The 22,543-nt window shown below is 38.4% G+C and overlaps 2 protein-coding genes and 1 long non-coding RNA gene across 8 annotated transcripts in view; 1 reads left to right on the forward strand and 2 right to left on the reverse strand.

Moving 5' to 3' along the window:
- The window catches only part of SUGT1 (SGT1 homolog, MIS12 kinetochore complex assembly cochaperone), a 42,817-nt gene extending 32,525 nt beyond the window's left edge, over positions 1-10,292 (reverse strand). Inside the window, exons 1-7 of the mRNA XM_033436699.2 lie at positions 10,126-10,292; positions 9,975-10,032; positions 3,457-3,547; positions 2,715-2,784; positions 1,958-2,028; positions 811-864; positions 413-429 (exon numbers count right to left, since the gene is read on the reverse strand). Of these exons, the coding sequence (XP_033292590.2) occupies positions 413-429; positions 811-864; positions 1,958-2,028; positions 2,715-2,784; positions 3,457-3,547; positions 9,975-10,032; positions 10,126-10,163 (399 nt within the window). The 5' untranslated portion in view covers positions 10,164-10,292. The remainder of the gene's footprint in view (positions 1-412; positions 430-810; positions 865-1,957; positions 2,029-2,714; positions 2,785-3,456; positions 3,548-9,974; positions 10,033-10,125) is intronic.
- A 101-nt stretch (positions 10,293-10,393) lies between these two features.
- Positions 10,394-21,114, forward strand: LOC125961918 (uncharacterized). Its single transcript, XR_007473029.1, has 2 exons — positions 10,394-11,282; positions 16,790-21,114. It is a non-coding gene; the product is annotated as an uncharacterized LOC125961918 (long non-coding RNA).
- ELF1 (E74 like ETS transcription factor 1) overlaps positions 19,986-22,543 on the reverse strand; it is a 105,057-nt gene continuing 102,499 nt past the window's right edge. For all 6 annotated transcript variants that reach the window (XM_033436701.2, XM_033436703.2, XM_004274547.4 and 3 more), the window contains one exon: positions 19,986-21,997. In XM_033436701.2, the coding sequence (XP_033292592.2) occupies positions 21,403-21,997 (595 nt within the window). In that variant the 3' untranslated portion in view covers positions 19,986-21,402. The remainder of the gene's footprint in view (positions 21,998-22,543) is intronic.

Raw genomic sequence — 22,543 nt, forward strand, 5'->3', positions numbered from 1 at the left:
CTCATTCCGAGTCCAGCCTCAAATATACTTAGTAATAATATAATTAAGTAAAAACACAAAGGATAGGGGCTTCCCTGGTGGCGCAGTGGTTGAGAGTCCGCCTGCAAATGCAGGGGACACGGGTTCGTGCCCCGGTCTAGGAAGATCCCACATGCCGCGGAGCGGCTGGGCCCGTGAGCCACAACTACTCAGCCTGCGCGTCTGAAGCCTGTGCTCCACAATGGGAGAGGCCGCGACAGTGAGAGGCCTGTGCACCGCGATGAAGTGGCCCCCGCTCGCCGCAACTGGAGAAAGCCCTCGCACAGAAACGAAGACCCAACACAGCCAAAAATTAAAAAAAAATTAAACACACACACACACACACACACACACACACACACACACACACAAAGGATAAAACCTTTGGACTTACCACCTCAGGCTGTGATCCTATTAAAAACATAAAAAGGAAACATTTTCAGGTAACAGTACGTGTATAGGCAAAATTACATACATGATTTCTATGGCACAAACATAGTGATTAAGCAAACCAATTCTCCATGCATACCTAATAAGGGAAAGGGGTTTAACTGCATCCTGGAGTCACTTGAGACTCCTCAGTAATTTCTTACCAGTAATACCACTGCAAAACAAATCCATCCAAATTTCCCTTTCAACATATCGAATGAGGTAAAAAATCAAAATACCTTGGGAAAGCCCAACCTAAGAGAACATCCACTACTTAAATTATAAGTTATAAAGTTCAAAACAAACAAATGTCAAATTTACTTCTTTTTAAACGGAAAGACCACGGGAAACCTGCATACTTACCATTCTGAGCTTCTTGACACCTTTTAATCCAGTCAATGAAATCAGCATCTGTACCTAGAAAGAACAAACTGACTGTAACATCACTCATCCGCACAACCTCACATATTCATTCAACAAATAATTACTGAATACCTATGTTCCAAACACTATTCTAGGCACTGTGGATGCAACAGTGAATTAGACAAAAATATCTGTCCTAACAGAGTTTATAGCTATCCTAATATTAAACCTGTTAGTTACTTGTTCATCCTGAAGAATTCTGATGTTTAAAAAATCAATTTTATCTGCCTGCCAATGCAGGGGACACGGGTTCGATCCCTGGTCCAGGAAGATCCCACATGCCACGGAGCAACTAAGCCCGTGCACCACAACTACTGAGCCTGTGCTCTAGAGCCCGCGAGCCACAACTACTGAAGCCTGCTCCATGTCCCCTATGGGGCAAAACCATTCCCAGTTAGGAGCTACTGCTTTGGAGAATTGTGATAACACTCTATCATAAGATGAAGATAAAATGATAGTACACAATTAGGATTATGTACTGTAACTATGAGATTACTTACAACCTTTTTGTACTCTGCAGAGTTTTTGATACTTGGCTTTTACAATGTCTATATATTATGCACAGATATCTATACTGCTGTGATAATTTTCATCTATTTCTCTCAAAAAGGTGATATTAGAAACTCACAATACTCTCAAACCTCCATGTTTCTTCAATACCCTATCATACTTTACCCCAAACTTAACACTTCATTTCTCAATAAAAATTTTCATTTTAAGATTTCATTATCTCAGCCATCTGGATAATAACTTAAATAGACTTCTCAATGTGAGAGCAAATTATACTTTCACTTATCCATTAGAAAAAAAATAAAGCCAGACTAAGTACTTGGGAGCACACTAAGTGTTTATGTAGTTTTCTGCTTCTGATGATAGTTTAATCTGTGATTTAAGTGCTAAAGAAAGGCCAATTTAATCAATTTTTAAGTAAATTCAAATTCTGCAATCAACATGAAATGTCATCAAGAAGAGAAAAAAGCTGGGTTTCTATAATTAACTTGAGATTACACTAACAAAATTCAGCTATGGTATTTAAGACACATAGGTATAATGGATTAGTGTACTAACATATAGTTCTAATACTTACTATCTAATTTCTGTCCTTCTGTAAAAGCTTCTAGAGCAGCAGCATAGTTTTTTTCATGGTATTCACATATCCTGCATGAGAATATTAAAAACAAATACACACACATGAGATCATGAAAAACAGCCTTCTTTCTAAATAATAAAAAAAAAGGAAACTATTTTCCCTACTATTAAAAGAAAGAATTTAAGTATATGTTAATAAGCCAGCCAAGAGATTTCCTAAAATACTCTACTATAATATCTAGTATAATTCCCATTAGAATCCAATTTTGGAACTCATTTCAGAAGGAATTTCTTGATTTTAATTGTATATACTTGCTTATTCCAAAATATAGTTATATTAAGGAATTAAAGACGTTTCTGATTCTTAAAGAATAAAGTCACACTTATCAACAGAAACAAACTGGGATATAAAGTACACAGATAACAGAGTCCTCATTAAATGTAGCCTGTCCAGCTTGGGTGAGGAACAGATGTTCTCTAGTCAATTAAATACAGTAAATTCCAAATGATGAAGCAAAAAAGGGATCTGAAATCCAAGAGTTTCATCTAGACTTTGGCTTCAACCATCACTATTTTAACTATATATATATATATACTAACTATACTACAATAAAAGTATAAAATATACCTAAAATTGAATCCTATCTCAGCTATAAAATGTATAAATACAGAATTTACTATTTATATAAAGCTTACAATTAATTCATTCAAGAAACTATAGTCCAGCCCCAGCAAGAAGAGTAGTTACTGCATACCCCTTTCTCAGCAGAGCAATGGAACTATTTGGATTAAGTTCAAGAGATTTCTTTGCATCAGCAACAGCGTCTGCATATGAAAAAAAAATGGGTTTTTTAGTCAGTTACTTATGGATCCTAACAAATACTACACACAAAATTTGAATTAGCCTCTGATTTTTAAGTTTTCAAGCTGGTGGAATGGACAAATGATTTTAAATTAGGAAAAGTTAATCCAAAATAAAATTACCCTCATACCTTCCTAATGACCTAATATTGAACTTCCTTCTTAAAGCGCTTCAGGCAATGAATAAAGCTCTGTATCACAAAGTTCATCTAATTTTCTCATTAACATCATTTATGTAATCTGACTCAAGGTATTTAATTTCTCCCTACTCAGATGATCTATCCAGATAATTAAAATTACAGAATATAGAAATACATTCTTTTTATAAAAAACAAAACAAGGGAATTCATTTAAATACTTTGTAAAATAGTAAATTTGATGTTATTCTTTGTTAGCATATCCAGTAACCATGAATGAAATCTGTACAAATTCTACACCCACTGAAGAAAGAACGGACAACCATAAAATTTAAATGGGTGATGCTTAACATGTTTGTCATATTTCAGCTACTTTACCTTGTATGAAAGACCAAGTTAAAAATCCTGGAAGATAACCTTTATTTTATTTGATTCATTGTATCTTGGGCAAAATTTGTAAGTAACTTATAGAGTCAATATACTTTGTAAGAAAAGTTACCACGGTAATTCCCAAGAAGAATGTGACAATAAGCTCTTTGACAGTAATACTGTGCATCATCTGGTTTCTGCTCCAGAGCCTTAGTCAGCTCCTACAAATACAAACACGTTGAGTGTCAGTAAATGTTTTTTAAAAGCCATCGAATTCTAATTAAACATGATTTTTAATCAAATAACCTATTATCATAAAGTATTTGGAGGAAAGATAACAGGGAAACAAGCTTGGAGCTTTTCTTTCCAAGAGGATCAATATCCCCTTCTCCTCCCTTCTCCCCTCAAAAGACCACAACTGAATGTAACATCTACCTAAAGCACTTAGCAGTTCCTGGCCTACAGCAGAACTCAATAAATGGTAATTATTATCACCTCATTTATTCTGGAGAGTTTAGTTCATATACATTGACCACCACTGATTTTCTCCTTCTAATTTGGAGAAGATTCAAAGATCATGTACAGTTTGAGATGCCTAGAAAATGTGAAGCTGTCCAATAAAAACAAAAATAAAAAAAATTTTAAAAATGGAAGTTAAACCTAGAGCTCAGAGAGGTTAATGGAACCAATAAATACATAATCAAGTTTACCTGGCCCTCTCCTATCCTCTTATCAATGGCCTAAGAAATTACAGCATTCTGTCAAAAGCCCAGATACAATATCTCATAGATAGCTACTATCAGTTGATCAAGAATTAACAGAGCGATTAAAACTCTGCCAGTCTGGGCAGTCACAGTTCATAAGTGGTAGCTGGAACAATACTGATGCAAGAAGAGAGAACATGATCAGTGAAGCCAAGGACAAATGCAGGCAAACAGGAAGGCTTTGATTCTCTACCCATTGCCCACACACCCTAGGGACTTGGTAGTTTTCTTAACAGGCAAAATTACTTCAATAGCCACACACGTGGCTTTGCTTGAACCTCGCAGTGTGAGTCTCACAAAGCAATGTATACTATACTTGGTAATCGTAAACCTAAAACCCAACATACCTAAGACCTAAACCACTTTTTACTATCTTAACCCCTATCACCCTGATCCAAGCAGTAATGAAAATCAGATCTTGTTACTATGTTTCTGCTCAAAACTTTCCAACATCTTTCCAGCTGACTCACAGCAAAAGCCCAAGTCCTTCCAATGATCTGCAAGGCCCTCCTCGATATAACCTTCTGCTCTCCCTCTCATCTCACCTCTTAAAACTCTTCTCCTTGCGCCACCATTCTAGCCACAATGGCCTCCTTGCTGTTCTTCAAACATCTCAGGACCCTGCACCTGCTGCTCCCTCTCACTAGAATGCTCTTCCCCCAGATGTGCGCAGAAAATCCATTCCCTCACTTCCTAGTCAGTGACTGCGCCAGAGATAGGATTCAAATCCAGGTCTGTCTGACTCCAAATCAAATTTTAACCACTAAACATTGCCTCATGGTAAAATTTTACTCCAAGTTTCTTTCACACACCATCTAACATTTGTATTAATACAAGATTTTCTAATACTTTGAAATTCTTAAGCTAAAAACACCATCTTCCACTAAGCTTTCAAACAATTTTGAAAACAGCTGATGGCTTCTTACATATCTACTCAAATATATCATAAAACCACATTTCCAGCCTCTCCTCACCAAGAAAATGTATATTATAGGTCAAAAAGGCTGTTACAGATTATAATATCTGGATCATCAATTCAAAAAGTATTTTTATTTTTTTCAGTAGTCAGGTTTTTCTGTTTGTTTTTCAAAAAGTATTTTTAAACACATATTACGGAATAAACATAGGCCAGACACTGGAGGTTCAAAGATGAATAAAATATTCCTTTTCTTTAGGAGTCAGGTATAAACTTCTGAATTTTGAACCAACTTGCAAGTGACCTTTAAAAACACAAACCAATTGTTGGTTAAGGAGAACCAGTTATGGTCATTCAGTTAAATAAACTAAGCAACTGACTTATTAAGCTATCAATAAAAAAAGTTACCAAAAAACCACTCAACACAAACTGAACATTATAACACATCAACTTGTAAGTCATGAATAAAACACAATAATAAATTTATTTTGAATAAGGAATATACCAGAAAAAGTGACGTTAAAATAATTACTTGTGGTTGTCTTAACTACATCTGACTTGTGGCAGTGTTTTCAGTGTTCTACTGTTTCTGTGACAACAGCTGCTGGCTGCTAGAATACAAAGGGACTAAAGAGAGGTATCTCAAAAGGCAAGGACTTCAGTGCCAACATTTGAATCACAGCAGCAAAGGGCTATTTAATCAGACTTACACAAAACGTATCCAAAGATATAGTACTTCTCACAGAAAATGGGTTGTGTTATAGTTCACAAAAGTAAAGAAACCCATGAAGTGTAAAATATAATTACACTGAAATCTTTAACAAGATAATGATAAAGGAAGTACCCTGATAACACAGAACGAGAGGGGGAAAATTCCTTTTTAAGGCATTAAAATTGTTTAAGACTTGGATCTTAGAAAATTAATTTCCAAATCTTTGGCTCTCTTTAAATGCTATCCAAAAAGGTTACTTGTTGTTAAGATTAAAAGCAAAAGCAGACTGCTCAGACTGACCTAACATTTAAAGGCCTTTAGCTCTGGATATCTCAGCCTGACTCCACTTGCCATTTTCTTCTAGTCACAGCTAAACCCCAATCATGGATAAACAAGAGTATCAAGCCTTCTCCATTCCTAAACTAGCAAGCACCCCTGGAGAAAAATCACATAACCATGTAGAACTGGTATACTTTATGCTAACCAGCTATGCCCTCAACAAAGCTATCTGCGGTCAACTACTTCAAAGTCAGCTCCCAAACAATTATATCATACACCCCAATCCTACCTACTCCTCCAGAGGATGACCTTGATGCCTTGAACCTGCGACTTGTCACTTCTAAACTCGATAACCTTGAGCAAGTTAATCTCTTTAGCCTCAGCGTCCTTGTAAATGCACCTCACAGTTGTTCCAAGAATTGTGGTAGGAGTCATTTAACACACCTGAGTGCCTACTACATCCCAGGCACTACGCTGAGAACACAGTGGTAAACAGATACACAAAACCCCTGCACTCTTGAAGCTTACATTGGGGCCCAATTCAGATAAGGTCATCAGAGAAAACAGCTTCCTTGAGAAGGTGACATTTCAGAGAAATCTAGAGTGATGAGCATTTCCAAGCAAAACAAGAGGTAGTCAATAGAGAGTACGTTCTAGGCAAAAGAACTGCCAAGTCCAAAGGCCCTGCACCAGGACTGAGCTCGACACATTTGAGTAGCAGAAAGCAAGCCAGCGTGGCTAGAACCTAGAGAAGAATCTATAAGATGTCTACCTCAAGGGCCTCACCCTTGTACCTTACATTACTTATCCTCATAATCACCCTTTCAAGTGGTCCTAGTTAATCCCATTTTACAGACAGGAAACCTGATCCAGAAAAGTGATAGCAGGAACTTTCTTGAAACCAGGCTATGGACCCAAGCAGTCTGATTCCAGAGCCCATGCTCTTAAGCACTACTCACACTGGGCCTCAAAAGATTCTCATAATCCACATATATGTTTCCTCCCTCTACTGAATTAAGACTTCCTCTGCAAAGTTTTTTTTACTTCCCCAGTTAGCCTCTGCTATGCTCTTTACTGTACCTGATACACCACTCCACTGGAGTACTTATATTTTAATGATCTGTTGACTTGCCTGTCTCTCTCCACTAGACTACAAACTCCCTCACTACAGTAGTTTCATCTTTAGCTCGCTGGCTCCCAGTACAGCATTTGCCACTAATGTTGTTTGTTTAATGAATGAAAAATGTAATCAGCTTGATACACTTTCTCTTTATTCTTAATTGATGGTCTTATATAAAAATGTGACATTTTAACTGATGTAATATCAAGCGACCTTAATTTTAAAATAGCTACTGTTAAACCAACCCTTGGGAAAATGTAGAGGGAAACAGACTCTCACTTCTCATCAAGGTTCCGGCCCTACTCATTATTACCAATTACTTAGTAATTAACATTTGCCTGTTTATCTCTGTGAGAAGGTCATCTTAAGTTTTAAAAAGAACATTTCCTCTTAACACAAGCTGGTTCTTATCATGATCATTCTCCCCACTCCCAGTTTTTGATTCAGGTGGTAGGTCCTGTGGTAGGTCCTGAGAATCTGCATTTCTAACAAATTCCCAGGTGATTCTTCTGCAGAAGGTCTGGGGATCATGCTTTTGAAAGCCGCTATTCTACAGCACTAGACTAAGAATCAGGAAACATGTGTCCTGAGGCCCCTATTCTGCCTCTAACTGGCCGCATACATCTCTACGACAGATCACTTGGACTTCTTTGGGTCTGTTTTCTTCTGTAAAATGGACGGGTAAGGAGTACTGGCCTACCGGAGTCATAAGTACTTTCAGAAAATCTGGGGTGGAGAATTCCCTGGCAGTCCGTGCTTCCACTGCCGGGGACACGGGTTTGATCCCTGTTTGGGGAACTAAGATCCCACATGCCTGCAGCGCAGCCAAAAAAAATAAAAAACAAAATCTGGGGTGGGGTCCAAGAATTTGCATTTCTCTGAGTTCCTAAGTGATGCTGATGCTACTGGTCCAAGAGCCACACTTTACGGACAAATGTACTAAAGCTAATCACACACCTACACTATCCAATTTCACTCCTAGAAAGAAAAAAACAAATGCACTCCCAAAAGAAAGGACTGCATGTGTTCACCAAAATACATGTACAAGAAAATTCACAGTGGTTTTATTCATACTAGCTAACAACTGGAAATACCCCAAATGTTCACTGTTAGAATAAACTGTGCTATATTAATACAGTGGAATACTACACAGCAGTGAAAAGCAAACAACTTATGGATGTATCTCCCATAATGTTTAAAGCAAGACAGAGTATCTACACTCAACGGAATACCTAGTGTATGATACTTTTTATATGAAGTCCAAGAAAGACTAACTGATGGTGACAGAGTACAGAACAGGTAGGTAAGAGGAACTATTGGCTGGGGAAAAACATGAGAAAGCCTTGAGAATGGAAGTATTCTATATCTTGATCTGGGTGGTATACATACATGTAAAACTTCAAGTTCATTAGCACAGACTTAAGATTTGTGTTAGATATCCCACTTCAATAAATAATTTTAAAAGTAACTGAGATGTAATGTGACAAAGAATTCATTACATTAATATCCTTTAATAGCAACTATTATATAAACTAGATTTCCAAAGGAGGCATGGGGCCTAAGAGGATCATAACAAAGGTAGATTCTGAAAATTAACAGCTATTTAGCTGACATAAGGAATTATGGAGAAAAATTCTCAGTGCCTCTGGTAACATTACTCTAATAGTGATCCCAAAAGCATCACTAGGAAACATCACAACACTACCGAGTAATCAACCACTTTATTTGAAGGTGTTCGTATCCCAGCCCCAAAAGCATAATCCAACCTAAAAGGCCCCAAAGGCCCCACGCCCTGGTTTCCTCCCCACCTCATTTCTTACTCCACTTTCATTCCACTCTAACCAAATGGGCCTTCTTGCTGCTCCTTGCACAGCTGACTTCATTCCTACCTCAGCATCCTGACACTGACTCCTCTTCCTGCCTGAAATAATCTTTCCCCAGAGCTTCCAAGCTCACTCCCTCATGCCTCTTCTCAAATGTCACCTCCTCCACTAACCACGGAACAAATTTCTTTTAGAAGTCATAGCTAGGAAAAAGGTTCTCTTGCCTCAAATTCCTAACCTTACATATGTTAAGCCATAAGAGCAAAACAAAGTTTCCTCTTTTTTATGCTTCAAAGCAAGAAACCCCTGGCTAGATTTTGTGACCCACTACATCATGTATTCTTAGTCTGGGCTCTCTTTATTACTTCAAATTATTATTTAACTCTTGCTCTTTTGCTTTCCTTCACAGCGTTATAGTTTTTCACTTAACACAAACACAAAGTGCCTTCCAAGTCAGTAAATACATAAGTAAGACTTTAATCCAGAGCAGACAGTGCCTTCCACACAGCTGCCCCCAAGAAATTGTTTTGAGGAATAAACAAATGAGTGGGTAATGAACAGTGACTGGACATCTGGAAATTTTCGGGCACACACGGGAAAAGGTTTCTGTTCCAATAGTGTGAGTTCATACACGCACTCAGCACAAACCTGGTACACAGAAATGGCAAGGATGATTGTCAAACGAAAAACCGAATGAATAAACATCAAGCCTTAGATTTCACTTTTTGCTCTCAGTCACAAATGCCATTTAAAAAACAAACAAACCCTTTCAGACCAACTATGAATGTTACCTCTACCCCCAAAATGGAGACGTTTTACTAAGCAGCTCCAAGGATACAGGAACGGACTAGGGATGGGAAGCGTAACCGGGCCGCTGCGGGACACAGAAGGGAAAGGCGGAGTCTGTCAACATCGGGGCTGAGACAGGAAAAGCAGCAGCCCCGACCCCAGGAAGACAGTGCTGGGAAGAGGCGGGGTGGGCCGGAACCCAACGCGGCTGCGTTCCCTAGAGCACAGTGAACCGGCTCTCTCACCTCCAACGCCGCCTGGGGGTCCTCGTCGATCAGAGCATCAGAGAAGCTCCGGAAAAACCTGCCAGGAAAACAACGACTTCAGCAGGGCTCTCTAACTAATGAAAGACGAAGGGGGATACAAATAATAGCAAAGAGAAGGAAAAACACGCACCTCTGGGCTGCTGCAGGTGCCGCAGCAGCCGCCGCCATCTCTAACAGTTACTGTTACCGCTGCTGGTGCTGCTCCTAACCGAGGTTACCAGCTCCGCCGCCGCCCAAGGGGGAACTTCTGGAGAAACACCAACCGAGCTTCCGTCCTACGTAGCCAATGAGCAGCCACGTAGCGTGCCGCGAGGGGAGGGGAGGTGAAGCGCGGGCGCGGGTTGGGCTGGGACCTTGGAGGACCGACTCTCCTGGCCCACCCCGCCCCCACGCCCGGCCGGCGAGCAGCCTGTCAGGCCCCGCCCCCTGCAGCCATGGTTACGCAGGCCGCGGCGTAAACCAGTCCCAGCGCGCACCCACACAGCCGCAGAGCCTCAGTGGGTGGTAGGTCGAAAGGACTTTTGTGTCGTACTGTTATCGCTCAGGAACGTGTGGCGTTTGGGGTCGTTTGTATGTCTGTTAATAATAATAACACAAGGCACATCGAGCTCCCTTTTCTCTGCAGCTCTCATCATGGCTCCCGGAGGCAGCCAAGCTTTTCGTGACCCGTGACGTTCTCGGCTACGTGTTCTTTTCCGGGAGCGAGTTCCGGATGGCGCGTCGATGCCGGGATCTTGGCGCTGGGAACCCTAAAGGCCTCGGACTCGCCGGAAGTCGCTCCGCCCTTGCAGAGGCTGGACTGGAGGAAACCTTTTGGTTCCGGTGCGGGTGAACTGTTCCTTTCCCCAGAACGACACAGGCCCAGGCTTTCTTCCTACTTGGCTTCCCAGACAGAAGAAAAACGTGTACCATCCGAAGGCACTGAAGGGAGAAAGGTGGCCTGAATTTGTCTCAGTGCTGCTTTACTTTACACCTTTTTGGTCAGGCCTTCCGTCACCGCCCTTTGACCCGTGCAATTCAGATAGAAGAAGCTTCCAGCAAGTTCCACGGGACGGGGATGGGGCGGGGGGGGGGGAGCAGGAAGGAGTGGGAGTGAGCGGCTCTCAGTAGAGGTAAACAAGTAACTGAACTCGAGTGTCTGCCACATCCAGAATCTAAACTAAGTCCTGGGATTCAATGATGTTAATGCCTTCCAGAAACTTAAGCCAGTTTTGTTCAAAGTGCTAAAACCAAAGAAGGGCAATAGTCAGTGATGTGATAGCAACAAGGGACGCAGCCGAATATAAGGTATACGGATGGAATCCTCAAATATGTTGTACCGGAACCTCAGTCTGGAAAGATGAATTCGAATTAGTGAAGGAAATGGAAAAGGCAATTCAGGCAGAATAGGCCGAATGTTAGAAAGTGATAATGTGAACTCTGAAATTGGTAGAGCCAAAATTCAAGCTAGAAGCAGACTGACTGGGTGGTGGAGAGGCAGGTAACTGCCAGATCATAAAGGGCTAGTTGTAATCTGCTGAGAAGTTTGGATGTAATTCTCTTAAAGATGTTAACCCGTTATAGGATTTTTACTCAAAAAAGGCAGTAACAGTTAAATTTGCATTTTTATGTTATTCTGTCTGTACTATGGAAGAATGATTAAAGGGAAAAGAACAGTTGTTGGGAGACAACTGCTGTATTACAGGCCAAGTGACTCTTAAATAGGTTAGTGATTGTAGGGGATCGTAAGAATTACAGAAATAATTGAGGTAAAACTGTCTGGGTTTGCTGATCTCTCCTTTTGTGATCAATGCTTTTTGTATCATATGTAAGGCCTTGTCTGCTCCAAAGCCATGAGGATAGTCACCTGTGTTTTCTTCTAGTTGCTTGAGTATTTTACCTTTCACAGACAGGTTTATTCATTTTTATGAAAGGTAGGAGGTTGGGATCAAGTTTCCTTTTCCCCCCTTATGGATAGCCGATTGACCCAGCCCTACTTGCTGAAAAGGCTGTCATTTGCCATTTCCCCCACTAAATGATTATGGCACCTTTGTTGTAAAGTAGATGACCACATATATGAGGGTCTGTTTCCAGGTTCTTATTACATTGGTCTGTCTAACCTTGTCCCACACTATCTTAATGTAGCTTTATAAGTCTTGAAGCCCTATAACTTTTTCTTAAAGATTGCCTTGGCTAGTCAAAGGCCTCTGTATTTACATTTTATACATTTTATAGAACTTATTTCCATTTATTTATAAATTTTAGAAAGAACCTGTTAATTTCAAAAAAAAAAAAAGAACCCCCCCCCCAGGACAAAAAATCCTGCTAGGATTTTAACTGGGCTTGCATTGAATCTATAGATCAATCTATTTGGGGAAAACTGATCCTAATTTTTTTTTAATTGAAGTATAGTTAATTTACAACGTTGTGTTACTTTTTGGTGTACACAGACTGATTCAGATACAGATAGATGGATATTCTTTTTCATTTCCATTGTAGTTTATTACAAGATATTGAATATAGTTCCCTATCCTATGCAGTAGTTTATCTGTTTTATATATAGTAGCTTGTATCTGCTAACCCCAACTCCTAATTTTTCCCTCCCCATATCTTCCCCCTTTGGTAACCGTAAGTTTGTTTTCTATGTCTGTGAGTCAGTTTCTGTTTTGTAAATAAGTTCATTTGTATCATATTTTAGATTCCACATATTAAGTGATATCATATGATATTTGCCTTTGTCTGACTTACCTCAGTATGGTAATCTCTGTACCAATCCATGTTGCTGCAAATGGCATTATTTCATTCTTTTTTATGGCTGAGTAGTATTCCATCGTATATCTGTATACCACATCTTTTTTTTTTTTTTTTTTGTATACCACATCTTTATCCATTCATCTGTTGATGGACATTTAGGTTGCCTCCATTTCTTTTTTTTCTGACATCTTTATGTTGATTCCTGCAATCCATGAATATAATACACCCTTCCATTTATTTAAGTGGTCTTTAATTTTTCTCAGCAGTGTTTTGTAGGTTACAGTGTAGAAGTCTTACATATCTTTCATTAAATTTATTCTTGGGTATTTGAGGGTTTTTATGCTTTTTAAATGGCATTCTAAATTTTTAATATTTGTTGCTAGTGTATAGAAACACTGCTGGTTTTTACATATTGACCTTATATTCAACCATCTTGCTAAGTTCCCTTACTATTTCTAATACTTTGTAGACTCTTTTAGAATTTCAGTCATCACCGTGTCTTGTGATCTGTGATAGATGGTTTGACATCTTCCTGTGCAATCATTATACCTTTTATTTTTCTTGCTGGTTGTCACTGGCTAGGATGTCTACTATTGTTGAGTAAAAGTAGTGATGATGGACTTCCTATCTTGATTGTAACATTAGGGAGAAAGCATTCAATATGAAATGCTTTTTCTGCCTTTATTGAAATGTCCATGTTTATTTTTTCTTTAATAAGTTAATGTTAATTACTTTGGTTGATTTTCAGATGTTCTCTAAATGGCCAATATGCATACGAAAAGAAGTTCTACATCAATAGCTATATCAGGGACAGTAAAATCATAATTTGGTACTAAACACTCCCACCAAAATGGCTAAAATTAAAAAGAATTCCAGTGCCAAGCATTGACAAGGATATGGAACACCTGTAACTTTCACGTATTGCTAGGGAGAGTATAAATTGGTATAGCTACTTTAGAAAACTTTGACACTATCTACTAAAGCTAGTCATACATGAACCCTATTGCCCAGTAATTCTACCACTAGGCATATGCCCAAGAGAAAAGAATACTTAAGTTTGTGTACAAGAATATTGATTGCAGCATTAGTCACAGTAGCAAAAACTGGAAATAACCTAAATGTCCTTTCACAGAAGAAAAATACTAGAGATCAAAGACTAAGAATGAACTACCAGTACACACAACAATATGGATGAACCTCACATACATAATGTTGAGCTAAAGAAGCCAGACAGATTACATCCTGGTTGATTCCATTTATATGAAAATAAAAAACATTGTGAGCGACGTCAGAGAGTGATCTGGCTGGGAAGGGCCATGAGGAAGACTTCCTGATGTGGGAAATGTTATATATCTTGACTAGGTGACAATTACAGTAATGTCACATATCAAATTTTTTCAACTTATACACTTAAGATTTGCGCACTTTATGCTTCAGTAGGGGGAAAGATTAAAACAAAGTCAGCAATGAAAAACAGAATCTGAAATTTTTTTAAATGATATTTACAATAGCAGTAAATATTAAATACTGAAAATTAAATCTGACGAAAGATGTGCAAAACATATACATTGAGAATTACAAAATGTTGCTGAGAGAAATTAAAGACACTTAAACAAATGGAGAGATATTCTATGCTCATGATTCAGACTTAAGATGTCAGTTCTTCCCAAACTGATCTATTGATTCAACCCAATCCCAATCAAAATCCCAAAGACTTTTTCCATTTTATAAGTTGACAAACTGATTCTGAAATTTAAATAGAAATGCAAAAGACTCAGAATAGCCAAATCAACTTTGAAAAATAACAGAGTTGGAGAACTAACACTACCTGATTTCAACACATCAATCTTGTGTATTGGTACAAAGATAGACAAATCAATAGCACAGAAAAGAGAGTCCAGAGATTCGTATGTGTATGAACAACTGATTTTAAGCAAAGGTCCAAAGGTAATTCAGGGCAGAAAGGACAGTTGAAAAAGATAGTCCTTTCAGACTTTTCAATTGAAAAGGATAGTCTTTTCAACAAATTGGATATACAAAAGCAAAAAAGTGAACTTCAATATATACCTTGCACCATCTACAAAATCTAACTCAAAATGGATCATGGACCTAAATGTTAAAACTATAAAACTTCTAGAAAAAAGATTGTTGTGTCCTTGGGTTAGACAAAGATTTCTTAGATATGACACCAAAAGCATGATCCATAAAAGAAGTTGATAAACTTTATGAAAATTTAGAAGTTTCTGCACTTTGAAGTTATTTGTGAATCATATATCTGATGAAGAGCTAGTATTCAGAATATATAGAGTTCTCAAAACTCAGTAATAAGAAAACAAGGGAATTTTTAAATGGGCAAAAAAACCTGAACAATCACTTCATCAAAGAAGATACATGGATGTCAAGTAAGCTCATGAAAATTGCTCAAAATCATTAGTCGTTAGGGAAATTAAAACCACAATGCGATACTACTACACACCCATTAAAATGGCAAAAATATTGAATATAAAAGAGCATGTTGAAGAGGATGTAGAGCAACTGAAAGCCTCATACACTGCTGGTGGGAATGTAAGATGGTACAACCATCGTATGACCTAGCCAGACCACTCCTAGGTATTTGTTCAACAGATATGAAAATACATGTCCAATATAAAGATTTGTACAGGAATATTCCTAACAGCTTTAATGATAATAGCTGAAGACTAGAAACAACCCAAATGTCCATTAACAGGTGGATGGATAAACTAGTATATCCATGTAATAGAATATTATAAGAAAACAAGGGAATTTTTTCAGTAATAAAAGGAAAAATATGCTGATACAGACTACAACATGGATGAATCTCAAAAAAGTTAACGCTACGTGCAAGGAGCCAGACCAAAAAAAATAGCGCATGTTATATGACTCCATTTACATAAAATACTAGAAAATGCAAACTAATATAATCTATGTAGACAGAAAGCAGATCAGCAGGAAGGGAGTGGTTACAAAGGGGCACAAGGAAACTTTTAGGCTAATGTTCACCAAACATGAGTAGGTTCACTACTTGATTATGGCGATGATTTCATTTTATACTCTATTTAAATATGTGCCACTTATTGTATGTCAATTATAGCTCTATAAAGCTATTTGTAAAACAAGCTCGGAGCTGTAGGTAAGAATTGATAGTCATTGGCACACAGATGGTGGTTAGCAACATAAGAACACGAACATAAAAACAGGTAAGGAGAACATGTATGTAGCTTAGTCACATATTTAATAACTATGGAGTACTGTACCTACTATGTGGAGATATTACAGTAGGGACTGAGGGTACTAAAATGACTAGTCTTGGCTCTTTATAATATGGTGTTGGAATCACACATACCAGCAATTATTATAGTGTCATCTGTGCCCAAATGAGAAACTAAAAGGCTCTATGACAGTAGTGGGGAACTTTTAAGAACTCAGAGAAAGCTCTCAGAGGAAGTAATGTCTAAGCTGAGGCCTGAAGGTAGAAGATAGAATTTAGCCAAATAGAATGAGAGCAACTGTGCCAAGCAGAGTGACAGCAAGTGCAGAGGTCTGGAAAGTAAAGGGAGCTCAAAGAGTTGGCAAGTACAGTGTTTAGGGCTGTTCATTTGCATAAGCCCCTTCAAACCCTCTAAGTTGGTATTCTACTTTTCTGTTTTTCCTAAGTAAATTCCCCTCACCCATCCAACCACCAAACTGTGTACCCCATAAAAATCTAGATTTGCCCCGATAGAGGACATCGGTCATTCTTTTAGGCACCCAGTCACATAAATTGGTAGCTAGTTAACGTAAGGAGTCAAGGAAGGACCTTGGTTATTCTCTCTAGATGCAAATTATATTCTCTCAAATTTCGGAAGCAGTAGAGACAGTGGTACAAAGCTCGGTGTTTAGGTGCTTGGCAACAGTGGCTATAAGTGGACCGGTTGTGCAATATGGTTTTGCGATTTGTTTAACTGTGTGACTCAGACTGACCCCGATTCTCTAGTCTTTTTGTCTATTCTGTAAACTGCATGATATTCTTCTAATAAAATTTCTTTTATGCTGAAAACCAGAATCCATCTCTGTTGCTAACAACCAAGAACCCAAACTGACAGTTTGGTATTTGGAAGTGGAATGCTACAAAACAGACTCTAGTATGTATCACCCGCCAGATGGAAAAGAAAGGATGCAAGGCACTGAAGACAACTACTCCAGACTGGGAAAATGGTGACCCTGAGACAGGACATCAAACTCACACCATCAAGAAATGTATTCTAAAGCTGAGAAGCCTTGGAAAGAGATTTATTCCCAGTGCTCATGCTGGTGTGGCAGTGGAGGACAAGAAAGCAGGGGCCACAGGTGATCTGAAACAGAGGACTGCGAATCACCTTGAAGACCCTAGTCATGAAACTGGATCAAGTAGCTGGATGACACTTCAGCTGATCTCTCTTTAGGAGAGAAATCATGCTTCCTGTAGGTGTGAGCATTTTTGGAAGTATATGTGTGGAAAGAAGGCTGTGTATAGATGACAGTAGACTACATCATTCCTCCCTTCTTCCTTGCTATGGAGTCCAATTTTGTTTGACTGTCCATCTCCCCAACACATGACTAAGTCATCTATGGTAATCCTGCTTCCTTGGCCAGCACTTGGTTTAGGAAGGGGTATATATGACCAGTCTAGCCAATGAGCTCTGAAGAGATGGCTGCTCAGGGTGCTCTGGGAAAGGTCTCCTTACTGATAAACAGAAACATAGAAGAACTACTGCAGCTATCTTGCACCACAGCAGAAGCCATCCTGGAAACTAAACCAAAATACTGAGAAAAGCAGAAAGATGGAAGAAATCTGGTTGCTCAGTATCACTACTGTGCTCCTGAATTAAGAAACCTGGAAACCTCCGAACTTTAGACTTCTAATTTTGTACTATTTAATAATTTTGAATAGGGTTTTTGGTTCCTTGCAATTGAAAGCATCCAAATCCTATCTGACAGTATGATTTGGAGAGTAAAATTTGAAGATAAGGCTGGTGGGATCAAGGAGTTTTGTGAAACCATGCAGGGCCTCAAATCCAGCTGAGGATAGTAAGAAACCACTGAATGGCTTGGTACAATTAAGTGCACCCCTGTTGCACTGGGGAAGAACACATTGAAGGGGGACAAGGTGAAGACAACAGAGAAGAACAGTGATCTTTAGATAAAACTTGGGAGAACTCTAACCTTTGAAAAAGTCCCTGGAGCAACCCAAGAGGAACATTAAGAAATTATTATAAAGGCAGGAAGAGGACAGGAGAGAGTTGGGCACAAAAGTAAAGGCAATAGAGTTTAAAGGAACAGTGAGTTATAAAAGGTTATCAAATATTGGAGAGGTCAATAAAGAGAAGAAGGGGGGAATCTGGCAATATGGAAATTGATTCCTTTTTAGTGACTTTTGCAACAGTAATTTCAGGGTAATAGGGCAAATGTACTACTACGGTGGGTTAAAGAACCACTGACAGACGAATGGATAAAGAAGATGTGGTACATATATACAATGGAATATTACTCAGCCATCAAAAAGAATGAGATAATGTCATTTGCAGCAACATGGATGGACCTATAGATTATCATACTAAGCGAAGTAAATCAGAAAGAGAAATACCATATGATATCACTTATATGTGGCATCTAAAATATGGTACAAATCAACATATCTATGAAATAAAAACAGACTCAGATACAGAGAACAGACTTGTGGTTGCCAAGGAGCGGGGTGGGTGGGTGGGCTAGGGGCGGGAAGGAATGGGAGTTTGGGATTAGCAGAGGCAAACTATTACATATAGCATGTTTAAACAACAAGGTCATACTGTATAGCACAGGGAACTATTTTCAATACTCTGCGGCACACCACAGTGGAAAAGAATATGAAAAAGATATAGGGACTTCCTTGGTGGTCCAGTGGTTAAGACTCCACACTTCCACTGCAGGGGGCGCGGGTCTGGCTCCTGGTCAGGGAACCATGATCCCACATGCCAAGTGGCCAAAAAAAGAAGGAATATGTAAATGTATAACTGAGTCACTTTGCGGTATAAAAGAAATTAACACTGTAAATCAACTATACTTCAATGAAATTTTTAAGAAAAAGAATGAATGGAAAGTGAGGAAAGTAGCAGGTTTATAAGTTAAGGACAGTGACAGTAACATTGCAGGTACTTCCTTAATACATGTTGAATCAATGACTTGATGTAGAAAGGCCACGTACTGAGTAAGAGTTATGTCCCTATTCAGGAGTTCAGTACTGGGAGATTATATTAGGGGATGCATGGCTAGAGTTCTAAGGGAGGAAAACTCTTCCTTGATCCTCTTAGGGTCCCTGCCTGGGCCTAAAGCTCAAACTGACAAAGACATTAAAGAAGAAAAGCATATTAAGTTTTCTGTAACGTGGGAGCCTCCATAAGGAAATGAAGACTCAAAGAAATGGTTAAGCCTGAACATTTTTATACTAGGTTTGATGAAGAATGGAAAGTCATAGAAAAACAATGGAACAGAAGGGTATGAGCTAAGGGTAGTAAACTGGAGAAAACTAGCAAGGTCTGTTCCTTCAGATTCTTCTCTGTTTCCCTCCATCTTCAGAGATAAGAATGCTCCTTTAAAAATCATATTTGGGGTCTTCCCTGGTGGCGCAGTGGTTGAGAGTCCGCCTGCCGATGCAGGGGACGCGGGTTCGTGCCCTGGTCTGGGAAGATCCCACATGCCGCGGAGCGGCTGGGCCCGTGAGCCATGGCCACTGAGCCTACACGTCTGGAGCCCGTGCTCCGCAACAGGAGAGGCCACAACGGTAAGAGGCCCGCGTATTGCAAAAAAAAAAAAAAAAAAAAAAAAAAAAATCATATTTGGGAAGAATATTAACTGACATGAGGAAATGAATAAGTGGAAGTTACTACTGGGTATAGGCGTATTGTATTGAGATTTTAATTTTGTTACATTTTTCTGTTTCTGTGTTTTCCAAGTTTAACAATTAACTGATCTAATTTCTAATTAGAAAACTTGTTTTTTAGAGTGTGTTTAATATTATCGCTGGGAACATTTTATTTTCTAATTTTTGGAGCTTTGTAATCCATTGTGTCATGTCCGGAAACTGCCATTTGGCATGGTAGAAAGGAAAACTGAGAGGATGACATTCTGCAATTCTAATCTGACTAATGGAGGCTGTTATATAAACGTTTAATAACACTGTAATACTAGCAACATTGTCTGTATACTTGTTCTTAAGGAACATTTTCTTGAAAACAAAAACACAGGATTTTTACATGATTTATTTAATAATAAACCAATTAAAGATACAAAAACGTTTAGAGGATTCCAAAATTTAAATTTTTGTTTAAATACAAATTCACTCTGTAACATGAAAACACATAACATTAGACCTCTAAACATAATGATTCTTTCAACTACAAAAATTTCTTTTTGCTATACTAGAAAATTTGCAGAAAACAATTTTTCTTGTGAAATTAAATGTACATTATTTACAGTTGAAAAAGTAATCTAAAAACTATTGCATTTCAGAAACTGGGATATATAATGTATATCTTTGTATGCAATTCCCCCTCCCCCCACTCTCAATAAAAAAAATGATCCAAAATATAAAGCAATTATGCTTTTATAGCAACTGACTACTCAGCCAGATTAGCCCAAGGCTTGGTTGCTTTCTGGGGCCTTAAAGAGCCCTGACTCTTTCAGAATAGCAGTATATCATTTAGCACTCAGCAACATAAGTTTTTTACTAGTGGACCACAGTGCACAGTGGCCTAAAGAGTTAATGAACAAAGTATTTAGGAGGAATTCAGGTTCAGAGCAAATCTTAACAGGTAACAGCAAAATGAATTTTGTAGGGTCATTAATTTTTCTGCAATATTTTAGCTATATTTACAGTAGGAGATAAGCTTAAAACATAGGGCTTAGAATCATAAAATTTAGAACTAGATAGGAAATTGGAGATCATCTAATACATCTAATCATCATCCAATACATCTCTCCTCTTATGATGCCCAGAAAGGTCAAGTAGCTTGCCCAAGGTTATACAACTAGTTAGTAGGAGAGCCACTCTTAGGCTGATACTTTTATATTATCCTGCTTCTGAAACAGGTTCAGCCATATCATGGGCACATTTCGATTTTTAATGTTATAATTTACACAGTCATAGTTCAATATACAGTGCAACAAACTAAAGTCGATCTAAGTGAAATCATAATTTTAACAAGGCATAAAATAGGTGTCTTGCATTTGAAAGAGTCAAGACTTAACCTATACAAGTGGAATGAAAATAGCTCCTATATAAATTTCCTGATGTCATATTTAAGTACTGTATTTACAGAAGAATCAGAAAAGCTAATACAATGTAAAATTTAAAAAGAAACTTTAAAAATGCTTATGATATAGCCACTGGAAAAAATCTCAAAAGAATGTCTTCATAGTATAAAACGCCTGTTCCTTCACAATTGAATTCTGAAACATTTGAAGAACAAAAGGAAACACTTGGGTTTTCCTCCCCTCATCTAACAAAGTCAAAATTAACTCTAAGTTATTATTTTTAACAAGTAACTATAAAATTAGGAACATTTGGAGAATTTACCTTAGAATCAATCAATAGTTTGCATACAACTGAAAATGTTCAATTAAAAAACCACCATCTGTAATTCCTTTGGTATATTACTTAGAAAGAGTTGGGTTCCAGCAGTTCATTTTTTATAGCTACCTGAGAGGTAAATCCATTGGATACCACCATCACATAAGGCTGTGACTGCTGCTCAGTTTCCCCAGTGCCTTCTTTCAAATTATCTTCAACCTCCTTTTCCTCTACTTCCTGTATATGAGTTTTTGTTTCTTGAGCTTTGATAACTGAAGTGATTACAGTGCCAGGTGGGTGAGTAACCAGTTGTGAATTGCGAGGAGAAAAGGTCACCACAGGTGTGGTAGCACTGAAGGACGGAGATGAAGCCACGCTGACGGTTCCATTGCAAATGGACTGAACATTGCTGGTAAGAACCTGCTGTACGTGGGCAGGACTCAGGACAATGGAAGGAGGAGAGCCCGGCTTCTGCGACTGGAGCACAACATTTTCTTTCAGTACTGTCATGGGCTGTGATGATGGAATGGCTTGTAAGATAAATTTCTGAGATCCAGCACCTGATGATGGATCTGTGCTGGCTATAACTGTTGTGATTGGCACTGTCTGAAGTGTTACTGTGTGCAAATGCTGATTCCCAGGAGATACGACCACAGGAACTTGGGCTGGAGCCTGTATAGTCCTATTGAGATTATGAAATAAAAGTGAGGAAATTAGCATATTCTACATTGTTTAAAACTTAACATTTGACAACTCACTTAGACAAAACATGAGCTATTCATTTCAAATGCTCCTTCCCATATTTTCAACACAACATAAACATTGCGCCAGACCCTGCATTATACACTCTACATACAGAAATGCCCAACACAAAACTCTCAGTCCATTAACTACGATACCATCTGGTGGGGAAAAAAAAAAGTCTATCCTAAGTGCTATATTAACACAAATGGGGAAGCAATTTTGTTGGGGGAGGAGGATATCAAAATGTTTCCCAAGGAAGTTATGTATAAGCTGCCTGAAAGAAAATTAGGGACTTTTAAATAAACATATTGGACTCACTATCATTTTAATATTTGAGGGGTAATGTCATCAATATACCCAACCAAATTACCAAACTTCACATGATTATAATTGTTTTCAACCTGTTTTTCTATATATAGAGAAAACGCTCAATTAACTAAAATAAAAAACAATCTTAAATGTATGAGACAGAATTATTAGAAGA

Source organism: Orcinus orca, chromosome 18 (assembly GCF_937001465.1).
Source record: "Orcinus orca chromosome 18, mOrcOrc1.1, whole genome shotgun sequence".
Taxonomy (NCBI): Eukaryota; Metazoa; Chordata; class Mammalia; order Artiodactyla; family Delphinidae; genus Orcinus; species Orcinus orca.